Raw genomic sequence first — 12,263 nt, forward strand, 5'->3', positions numbered from 1 at the left:
AAGTACAGTCAAAAAATGACTTTTGCTGCTTGTTCAAACTTATTTAAAACTAGTTGAATAGTTGTTTTATGTTTAATTCAAATACATTGGTAAAACAATTAGGTTAACTTAATCGATTTGTGTTGGGACAACATGTAGGAATTTTGTGTAACCCATTTACAATTTACAGTGTACAAAATAAATAAGTAAATAAATAAAATAAATAAATAAATTCTGCAATTTTTTTGTTAACAAATTATAAGTTCAATTTAATGTTTGTTTAAATTCAGCCCATATAAATTGTTTAACTTGACTTCAAAAAAAAAAAAAAAAAAAAAGTAAATCCAAGGTATTATCTTTGAATATTTTTTTAAGTGTATCCACTCGACTTGCATTTCATGAACTAAGGTCTACAGACCGATTAAAAATATTCATTTATGTTCTATATATATATATATATATATATATATATATATATATATATATATATATATATATATATATATACCTACATCCTAAATCAGGGCTCCTCAATCCTGTTCCTGGAGATCTACCTTCCTGCAAAACACAGCTTTCACCCTGATCAAAAGCCACTGAACCAATTAATTAGGGCCTGAACAGCACTTGATAATTACAGGCGTGTTTGAAATGGGTAGCAACTGAAATCTACAGGAAGGTAGATCTCCAGGAACAGGATTGAGCACTCCTGTCCTAAATGGACTGAAGATGAAAAAAATCAACAACTAATTTAAAATGTTGGTTTAACTATCCCTTTAAACAGAGATGCTCGAACTAGGGCCTGTGGGCCAAAGTTGGCCCATGATAATCTTTGATTTGCCCGCCATACCATCTGAGAATGGTTTAGAGATTGTAATTTTAGATTTATTGTAACCTTTTATTTGTTTATTTTATTATTAAGCTACAAAAAAAGCTCTCTGAAATGACATATTTCAATTTAAATGGTGTAAATTAATTAAATTTTGCTTAAAATGTACATACGACAAAGGATAATGCTTTGGTAAGTGAATCAAGACAATGGCAGATTCTGCTTCATTAGTGTACACTGCATGGAAGTCCACTGTGTTATAAATGTGATTATGTTTTGTAGTATAGTTTGGTATGTGTATTTTTGGCCCACGGCTCTCAATATTTGTTTTTGGCCCTTATTATGAAATAGTTTTGGCCACCCCAGCCTTTAAAAACTGTTAATGTGATATTTAATATTGTCTTGTTTCAAATGGACATTCAAATGACTTCACTTCAAAATCCTCCAAAGATTTTTTTAAGCCAAAAGAACAAAAACCCTTGTCCACTTTTCCCCTCAAATCCGTCATGTATGCTAACCAAAATCTAATCAAGTTTGTTTGTTGAACAGACACTGTTCCCTCCGTTTTCCTCCTGGAAAATCCTTCAACGTTTCATTTGAGCCCTATCACCTTTAAAAATAACAGAAACCACCTCTTGTAGGTCAAGTCAGACAAATAGTCCCTTGGATATAATTAGCCATCTGTCAAGAACCATCAATTCATCCCGACTGAAAGCCGTGTCAAGCAGTACTTTGCAATTTCAACCAGATTTGTGACTGCCAAACGTATGCATTTCAAAAAAGACTCACTGCCAGAACAAAACTTGGCCCAAAACATATTTCAAGAGATTTGTAAGGAAATTAATGTCACATCCAATCCATCATTACTAGCCTAAGGGGATGAGGTTTGCGGTTTGTGATATGTGAGAAAATGTCAAGTTTTGAAAAAGAAGGAAGTGCCAACTTATAAATTTGGGGAATTTTAAACTAGACGGTTTGCTGCCAAAAAGCACTGACTTTAGTGTGATGCTCATCCACTTCAGCTCCGTCTCCAAAGCGACTGAAACCAAGCAGGTATAACAGGGTCAATGTCTCCATCTTGTGGTCATATTCCTTCTGCTCAAAAGGGCATAATACAAACACGACTGTGAAATTCTCTTCTTAACACACTATGAGCAAACACAAATGACTTAAGGAACAATTACATGACCTAAAATAAAATTACCTAATCATTTACTCTCCCTCATGTGATATTAAATCTTTATAAGGTTGAACACAAAAGAAGATACTTTGAAGAAAGATAAAAATAAGTAACCATTTACTTTTATAGTGAAAAAAAAACATTAAAAAAATAAATAAATAAAAATCTATGGAAGTCGATGGTTACAGATTTTCAGTTTTAGTTTTAGTCTAATTATTTTGTGTCTTGTAAAGTTTTGAGACTGAAATCTAGAAAACAGGTTGCTGAGAACTTCCATGGTAGAAAAAAAGATAGAGCAACAATTAAAGTCATATAAGATATAAGTCGTTATAAGATTCTGATAGTATGATCTTGGATAAAAAAATCATAGTATTATGGTATTGTGATTACTGCTCTAAAATATATTATTTTAAAATGTCTGGGTAAAAAAAATAAAATACTTTTTCCTCCTTTGAACTTAATATATTTTATTTTGAGAAACATTTAAAATATTTGGAGCTGTAAACATGTCAGGTTAAATAATTCAAATGAATCATGAATTTCTTTATAATTTAAAACGGTATCCCTGAATATATATATATATATATATATTTTTCTGCTGAAGATACTGTCCTAAAAAACCAAGTAAGTATGGCTGCAGCCCAAAGACCTACAAGTGGGAGGGATTACACCGCAATTAGGTTGGGTGACCTACAAGTGGGAGGGACTTAAACCAAAAGTAGGTTGGGTTTAGGTTGTGTAGGTGAAGCAGATATTAATAAAAACCCATCAGGTTACTGTGAGGTTGGGTTCAGGGTTAGGGTAGGTAGACCAGAAATGCCTAAATTAGGGCCCAAAGGCTGAAGTTGGCCCTTTGTATCCTTTGATTTGGCCTGCCAGAGAGAAAATGATTGGGAAATGCCTTTTAACAGAGATTCTCATTTCTATTGTAATGTAACCTTTTCTCTGTTTGTTTTATTGTTAGGCTACAAAAAATAAATAAATAAATAAAAATTAAATGTTTCAATTAAATGTTGTAAATGAAAAAGATTTTTTTTTTTAATGTACATAGAGTCACTTTACAAACAGAGGACAAAGCAGAAGAAACCAGCGTGTAAATTAAGGCAAAGTTTGTTAAAATAATATGCATTTTCTAAATTGAGAATGCATTAGTAAATACGATTGAAGTAATATTTTCTGTTTCTTTTTAATTATTGCTAAATAAATTAGCAAATTACCTATGGCAACTTTAATAGTTATACAGTTTTCCATGTTATTTACTTTTGGCCCACAGCTCTCAATCAAGCTTGGATTTTGGCCCTCCAAAAAAAAAAAAATAAAATAAATAAAAATGTTTGGGCAACCCTGGTGTAGACGTTAATAAAACACAACAGGTTACAGTGGGGACAGGATAGGTGTGGACATTCAAAAAGCACAAATTTGGACTCTGTGTCATGTTCAAAACATTAAATAAATTAATACTCAAGGTTTGTACATCCTACTTGGAGCTCAAGTCACCCACTTAAAGTTGGCTCTGTTTATACCCTTCTCTAAAAAACAAACAAAAAAAACAAAAAAAATCAGTAACACTTTATTTTGATGGTCCGTTTGAATATTAGTAGACTGTCTGCTTAATATCTGTTAATACTGCTCCTTCAACAGACATTTAACTGACTATAAAAAAATTTTTGCAGGTACATGCCAACTTACACTAACCCTAACCCCAACAACAACCTAACAGTCTACTTATAATCTAATGAAAATTAGTGGGCCTGTAGATGCAATGTAACTTAAATTCAACAAACAAACCATCAAAATAAATTGTGACCAAAACAATCTTACAGATATCTTAAGAACGGTATAGCAGAAAATGATCTCGGTGTTAAAACCTTGACTTTTCCAAACCGCAGTATACCTTGAAAACAGCAATCGTCCAATGCCTAGTCCCTACAAACAGATATTTTCTAAATATCTTGTGTTCAACAGAACAAAGCAAGTCAAATAGTTTTGGAACAAATTATTGATGAGTAAATGATGACATAATTTAGGTTTTTGGGTGAACTGCCCCTTTAAGCATGCATTAAAGTATAGCAAGAAACACATTGAGAGGAAAAACAACACAGGGAGCCAAATCACAGAATTGAAAGTGAGTATATTGTTACCAGGTGCCAGGGAAATACAGCAGCTGCTGTGTCAGCATTGCGAGGTATTAGTTGGTTTACTCTCCAATAGGCACTGAATATAGTGTTGCATTTATAGCTCTGCTCATTTTGCCTGCATTCAATGGATTCCTGAGCAGAAACATAGTGCATATATCCTGTACAAGCTCACTTCATCCGTAGAGTCAAATTATTACACATACAGTATATATATTTATCGCTTGTCCATCATTCACACAAACACATTCTACTCTCCTGTTAATGCTAATCATTAATCGACAATGGCATTTAAGCAATATGAAAACTACATCAAAATAGTCAAGCAGCAAATTTGTAGTTTGGCAACATAAATGAGTGACTTAATGTCAATCATTCTCAAAGCTCCCCCAACATCTCGCTTTACACAACAACTCACTTCATACACTCACAACATGTGATAGTTTCACATTTGAACACTGAAGAGGAGGCCCTTTACACTATGTCAGATTAAAATAAGGCAGTGACTTACAAAACTATCTACTATCACTCACACAACTTCTGTGCTTCAATATATATATAAAAATGAATAATTCAAATAAATAAAAATCATTGTGCAGTTTGCAAATAAGCAAACACTAAATAGAATTACTATGAAGGCAGTGTTATGGAACTAAACCAAACAAAAATCATCGTTTAGGCATCTTTCAGTCATGACTCCTGAAAAATATGACCGACGCTGAAAGATTGTGATTTTGTTTGTTAAGTAAATGCCTTTCAATCACATATACAACACGATTCACTCTTGAGCCTATAGAATAATGCTGCGTAGTCCATGCTGTGCTACATCAATATCTCATGCAGAGACTGCTATAGAGAACAAGTCATCAGTTTACAACCAATTCACCTTGGCTCCCATTTAACTAATCAGTCTCTTAAAGATGAGTCTCATGAAAGAGATTGGATTACTTTAAGAGTCAATGAAAGTGTAATCATGTCAGCTACAATGCTTTGTATGGGCTTTTTTATATGTAGACATAACATGGAAGTCGTTTTGTGTTAATATAATGGAAATATTTACTAAAGGTGCAGTGTGTAATTTATGTGCTACTAGTTAACACAATAAAAAAAATAAAAAATAAATAAAAATAAAAAATAAATAATTAAAATACAGTCGAAGTCAGAATAATTAGCCTCCCTGAATTATTAGACCCCCTATTTATTTTTTTCCCCAATTTCTGTTTAACGGAGAGAGGATTTTTTCAACACATTTCTAAACATAATAGTTTTAATAACTTATTTCTAATAACTGATTTATTTTATCTTTGCTATGATGACAGTAAATAATATTTTACTACATATTTTTAAGACACTTCTACACACCTTAGAGACATTTAAAGGCTTAACTAGGTTAATTAGGTTAACCAGGCAAGTTAGGGTAATTAGGCAAGTCATTGCATAATGATGGTTTTTTCTGTAGACTATCAAAAAAAAAAAAAAAAGAAAAAGAAAAGCTAATAGAGGCTAATAATTTTGTCTTAAAATGGTGTTTAAAAAAAATCTAGCCTAAATAAAACTTTCTTCAAAAGAAAAAATAGTATCAGACAGATTGTGAAAATGTCCTTGCCCTGTTAAATATAATTAGGGAAATATTTAAAGAAGAAAAAAAAAATTCAGAAGGGGCATAATAATTCTGACTTCAACTATAAATAACTTTATTATTTAGGTGCATTATATTTTATTTCAGTAATTGATCAATTGTAGAGTTCCACCCAATTCATTTTATCTTTAATATCCACAAAAATTATAAATCATAGTTCAACTTTTATTAATGCTAACAATTAATAAAACTAACAATTAATTAACAATTTTAGTGTGACCGGTTTGTTAACTTTAGCTAATGCATTAGCCAACACAACCAATATACGTTTACCATATTTATTAATCTTTGTTAAAGGTTGTAAACTTTTTCATATTATTCATATTTGAACCAAGTTCTTCATGTTAGATCACTCGAGTTGTGCTTATTTTTCTAATAAACAGCCTGATGATAGTTAATCTACTTATACGTTTATCAGAACTACGTCAATATTTTTTCACATTTTTGCCCTCAGACTGTTCTTCCTTGCAGTTTCTTACACATTTCAATTAAATCTTTTGTCTTGATCTGTTTTTTGACTTTTGTAGGTGGTAAAATAACATTTACATTTACATATAAAACTGTAATGTGGTTAAAAACTACTTAAGATTACTTTAGTTGTGGTTTGCACACCTTAGTATGTTCACCAGCCATTTAGAATCACACATTCAATAGCCTTATAGTATAACTAAGATACAACAGATACAATGTTAAAGAATAAAACTCTGGATTTCACTTGGCAGTGAATGTTTTAAATACCTGTAACTCAATTAAAAATGTTAAAATAATATTTTTCATTGTTAGTTTGTTTACTGATAAAGTTAACTTTTTATCATAAATTACACTGCATTTAGCATAACTTGGTGAAAAAAATAAAACATAACAGAAGCAATTTTTAAAAAAATGAAAAAAGAAAGAAAGAAAAAACACACGTAAGTTTAAAGAAATATATTAAAATATATTTAAAAATATTACAATTATTCTAAATATTTCATTGGTCATGTTAATTAGACTTGACTGACAACACTATATATAAAAAAAATAAATAAAAAATAAAAAAACTGATATTATCCCAAACATTTACCTCATTATCCTTATTGTTTAGGTAGATTTGGCCATTTACGTTGAATTTGCAAGTCTTCTGCTGTCAGAGACTTTAATGCATTTTAGTTGTACAAAACATTCAGTACTCTTGTTCATAATGCAAAATGGGATCTATTTCAACCATGACTCGAGCACTTTGGCTAATGAATCATAAGTTCCACACATTTGCAGCATGCCTAAGGATTACAAAATAAAGTGGACAGCATTAGTCTCACATTTTAACAGTTATCATTACCGCTTATCAAAAACAAAATAAATCATTATTTATGATCTTCACACTGAATCCATTAAGCATTATCTTGCCTGCAAAAATACTGACCAATGAAATTAGTTGTGGGGTGGGGCTTGTGTTTAAATGGTTCAAGGGGGGACAAATGCTACGATATTAGGCTGCTCAAAACAACTATTAAAATTACACACAGCACCTTTAAAATATTGCAGTCTATATTATTTGTTAATGCGTTGATGGATATTATGCAGCATAATACAAGTTTGAACCATGACCAATTCCAATACTACCATATACGTAATTCATTAGCACTCTGTATTGCTCAGTGTATTCACTGTGCTCAATATTGAGGTCTGCAATGACGCTAGGTGTTGCATAGTAGTCATTTTTCTAAACTACTAGCAGGCACTTCTTGAGTTAGAGGCTCGAAGTGCCAGGCTGGCAATGGACTTCACCACACTGGTGGAAGCTCTGTGGCAGGTGCCGGCACTAGCGATGTAGTTGGAGGCTAGCCGGTGTAGCCGCTTCCCCCCAAAAGTGTTATAATGGCCAGGCATGACCTGGTCAATCTCCTCTTTATCAACCATTTCCACAAGCCTTTCACAACTATGGATGTAGTCGCTGATCCGGCTGTAGGGAAGCCAATCAATCATGGAACCATCATAGACCACGTCTCCACTGAACAACATTTTGCTCTCCTTGTCATGGAGACAAATGCTTCCTCTGGAATGGCCCGGCATGTGGAGAACAGAAAGCTGCCGGTCGCCAAGGTTGATAACGTCGCCTGGGAACACAAAGAGGAAGGTAGAAAATGGGGTATGTGGCAATTGGATATTGTCACTGCAATGCAGCACTGACACAGCAGGAGCTTTATTGACTGATGCACAAGTTTTGATATTAGGATATTTCTTGATATTGCGGTATTTCTTTGTACCAAGCACAGAAATATTAAGGGCTTTTTAAAAATATCCCTAAAGAATAGTTAGTGAAAATGGTAAAGCACAGACTTCTGCATGAGTTCTTCTAAACAAAGCAAAAAAAAAAATAAGTTAAGGAGCAAAGTTTGCTCACAAATAATGCAGCATTCACATCATTTCAGTAACAAATTCCTAGAACTATTAAAAGTCAAGAGGTGGATAATTATTGTTATAAAATGAACACTTGGCAAGCACCAAATTCTATCTGTGGAAGAGTATATGAAGTGTTACTTGCAAGTTGCACAATTTTTTTTTTTTTTTAAATAATTGTGTAACAATGTCGGAAAAGTCATATGCCTTTGTACAATTATTAAATCACAAATTATTTCTGAAACTATATATTAATTTGTAAGCTAATACTGACATAAATCAGTTAATGCTACCTCACACAAACTTCATTCAAGTGCTATTCACCTTATTCTCAGCTGACGAGTGGGCGCTGCCATTTGAATCTTTTTGTCTCGCGACTTCCGGTCACATTCACTTTCATTCATTTTTTGACGTTAACAACTGCTCGTTACGCTGCTTGATGTTGCAATTTAATATTTTCTTATTATATTATGCTACTTGGTCTGTGTAGTCATGCAAACATTTGTTTGTTGAGCAAGTAGTTTGGCCATTTTCTGCCGTTTATTATTCCTAGTCATTTCTCCCATAGGCGACTGAATCGGAAGTTCTAAGACCATCGCGAAAACAGGCGCACTTCCGCATTTTAGAATAAGGTCAATAAAGAAGTTATTTATATGCTGTTTTCCATCAAAATAAAAGCTAAAATTATAAATATTGTTATTATTATTATTAGTAGTAGTAGTAGTAATAGTAGTAGTAGTAGTAGTAGTAGTAGCAGCAGCAGTATTGTTATTATTATCATTATATCATTATTAAATAAGTACACTGCAATCATTCATTTTAATATTATTATTAGGCCTGTACATTCATGCCAGTTTAAAAATTAATTGTCTGTCAAATTACTCTGAATTGCCTTATTTGCCTTTTTTATTTATACAGTGCATCCGGAAAGTATTAATAGAGCTTTACATTTTCTTATGTTACAGCCTTATTCCAAAATAGATTAAATTAATGTATTTCCTCAAAATTCAGCACAAAATACCCCATAATGACAATGTGAAAAAAAGTTTTTGAAATTGTTGCAAATTTATTAAAAATAAAAAACCTTAAAAAGCACATGTACATAAGTATTCCCAGCCTTTGCTCAATACTTTGTTGATGCACCTTTGGCAGCAATTACAGCCTCAAGTCTTTTAGAATATGATGCCACAAGCTTGGCACACCTGTGTTTAGGAATTTTTGCCAATTCCTCTAAAATTAAAAATGTGGAAAAAGTGAAGCGCTATAAATACTTTCCATATGCACTGTACATTCACTTGTAAGCTAATACTGATTTAAGTCAGTAAATGCTGCCTCACACAAACATAATTTAAGTGCTATAAAAAAGTCTTTTACTTGCATTTTTCCATCAAAATAAAAGCTACGATAAAAAACGTTATTATTATTATTATTATAATTATTATTATTAAGAAAATTAGATTTTAATTTTCTGTCAAATAATCGTAACGAACAATTTAATTGACTTTTTAAAAATGTATACAGTAGCAGACTCAGTTTGCAAAACAATTAAATAGGCCCACTTGATTTCATTTAATGCAGTGGAAAACAGCTAAAAAATATTTATGCATTGTTTATTTATAATTTATATTTATAATTTTTATATTTATATTTATAATTTTTATATTTATATTTTGTTAAATATTTATGTTTTTGTCTTCTTTATTTCCAAAGTATGTCATAATATAACATAATATAATTTTTATTTTGTTCAATCTGCTAAGAAATAAACAATAGCTATTTGTTTAGATTTCCTATTTTAAATGTTGAACTGCACAATCTTCCACAGCGGTCTCAAATAATTGCAATGAAATTACAGCAAGCTGATAGGTCTAAGGGTTATTGAAATACTATTATAGATTTATTTAACATAAAATTTGATTAAAAAATGTTATATGTATTAACACACACATACTATGTATACTGTATTCAGCACTTTTGGTAGTTCAATTTGCTTGAGATAGCACTACAATATCTTGAATAACCTTAAGTCTTTAGATCACAATGATATTTAAAAAAAATGCAATACAATGCCAAATTAAAAATGCAATTTGTTCACAGACAGTGACAACAGATCTATTCATATGCAATAGTACAACCAGTGGTGTAAAGTAACTAATTACAAATACTCAAATTACTGTAATTGAGTAATTTTTCTCAGGAATTGTAATTTACTAAGTAGTTTTAAAAACGTGTACTTTTTCTTTTCCTTGAGTAAAATTTTTGTGCTGTATCAGTATTTTTACTCCACTATTTTCCTTCAACCTGCAGTCACTACTTTAGTTCTTTCTTGTTTATGGGGATCAGAAAAATCTGTCCTGTGATTTCTGTCCATTCAAATCGCACATAGAGGGTAAATCGCATCATACTGAACTACTTCAAAACATGAGTGCTTTATAATTACAGCAAACTTTTTGGAAGCATTAAAAGTGTCCAAGAAAATGCCCAAAATTTTTACACACATTGACCCAGAGACTGTTTAGATGCATGTCACTGATGAAAAGATCACATATGTTTACTGTATGACGACCAAAATGGCCTTAAACACCTAGCAGGCACAAGACGTCAACATGTCGTCAGGTTGACTTCAGAACTCAATGTCAGGTCAACATCAATGTCCAACCTAAAACCAACCAAATATCAAAGTCTAATGTTGTTACAGCTTGACGTTGTGTGGACGTTACCACTGTGACGTCTATCAGATGTTGGATTTTGGTTGCCATACCAGATGATTAAATGTCAGTATTTGATGTTATTATGATAAAGGTTAAAGATATTGGCTTGATGTTGGATTTTGGTCACTTTCTAACAGCCTAAAAACCATCCAAATATCAACATCACTTGAAGTCATTATTGGACATCGAAATAATGTTGTCCTTAAACGCTGGCTAGCCATTGAATTTTGGTCAACTGACATCACAACCTAAGTCAAACCTAATAATAACGTCTTATGGCGTTGTGTACCTGCTGGGCTATAACTAGATGCACTACAGAATGTTACGTTTACACACATACACAAATTACATGTAAACGCATCAGCTTTTCACGGCATAATACTCACTACTCTTGAGTACTTTTTAAAGAGCTACTTTTTACTCATACTTTGAGTAAGATTTACAACATATAATTTTAATCTAATTGCACTGCATTTTAAGGCAAGTAAAGGTACTTTTACTTGAGTATGATTTTTCAGTACTTTTTCCACCACTGAGTACAACTCACTGCAGAGTAGTCCATTGACTGAGAATTACGGGGAGGAGGTCATGTGTGGTTTACTCTGCATCCGCTGGGTTTCTGCCAGTGGTCCACTATAATGCTGCATTCTCCACCATCAGGCAGATTATAAAGCCACATTAGACAGTCGGCTTGGTTTTCACTAACCACTGACATGTCCTCTGGTGAGTTTAGCATGATCTGATTTGTTTCGATCTTTCTCTGGAGCTCTTCAAAAAGATATTATATAAGGATGCCCAGAATGAAGTCATGCAATTCAGTGTATTTTACTACTGTAATAGATTATGCCTTGAACCCTGCAACGGTGCATAAATGCATGCACACATAAAAAATGTGCTTAAAACGTATAATGTTGCATACACTGGCACAGTAGTTACAAGTAATTACAAGCCCACCTTCTTGTAATATATGGGTTGGTGTGACCGCTTTCACTCTGTATTGCCTGGCTCTCCATCCAGGCGAAGGAACCTCCACAATCTCGCGGTCAGAGAGCCATGTCACGGTCTCGAAGTTGTCACCGTTGGCCAGAGCGTCCACCTCCGCTTTGTGCACGCCCACCTGTTGAAACTGATGCAGCCCACCCGAATGATCAAAATGCACATGTGTGCCGATGGCCAACAGCGGGTTTTTACGCTTCGCGTCGTCCCCGAGCAGCGATTTCTCTTGGATGTATTCAGGCAGGCTCCGTAAACCCAGGCCGGTGTCTATGACGACGTCCTGATGAGAACCGCGAATGAGCCAGATATTCGCCCTGTTCCCCGATTCATAAAACCGTTCCTGGATCCAAAACACGCCGTTTTCCAGCGACTTGTGCGCGTACCAGTCGGTCGCAGCCATCCCAAATTCATTCAAGAT

At 33.0% G+C, this 12,263-nt stretch overlaps 2 protein-coding genes across 2 annotated transcripts in view; one reads left to right on the forward strand and one right to left on the reverse strand.

Moving 5' to 3' along the window:
* The window catches only part of LOC147844367 (uncharacterized), a 768,760-nt gene that overhangs the window by 595,616 nt on the left and 160,881 nt on the right, over positions 1–12,263 (forward strand). The gene's annotated exons all lie outside the window — the stretch shown is intronic.
* mblac2 (metallo-beta-lactamase domain containing 2) lies at positions 7,470–12,245 on the reverse strand. Its single transcript, NM_001123267.1, is given in 2 exon segments — positions 7,470–7,855; positions 11,804–12,245. Coding segments are annotated over 2 exon segments (828 nt in total).

This window comes from Danio rerio, chromosome 5 (genome assembly GCF_052040795.2).
Source record: "Danio rerio strain M-AB ecotype USA chromosome 5, GRCz13ab, whole genome shotgun sequence".
In the NCBI taxonomy this organism is placed as follows: domain Eukaryota; kingdom Metazoa; phylum Chordata; class Actinopteri; order Cypriniformes; family Danionidae; genus Danio; species Danio rerio.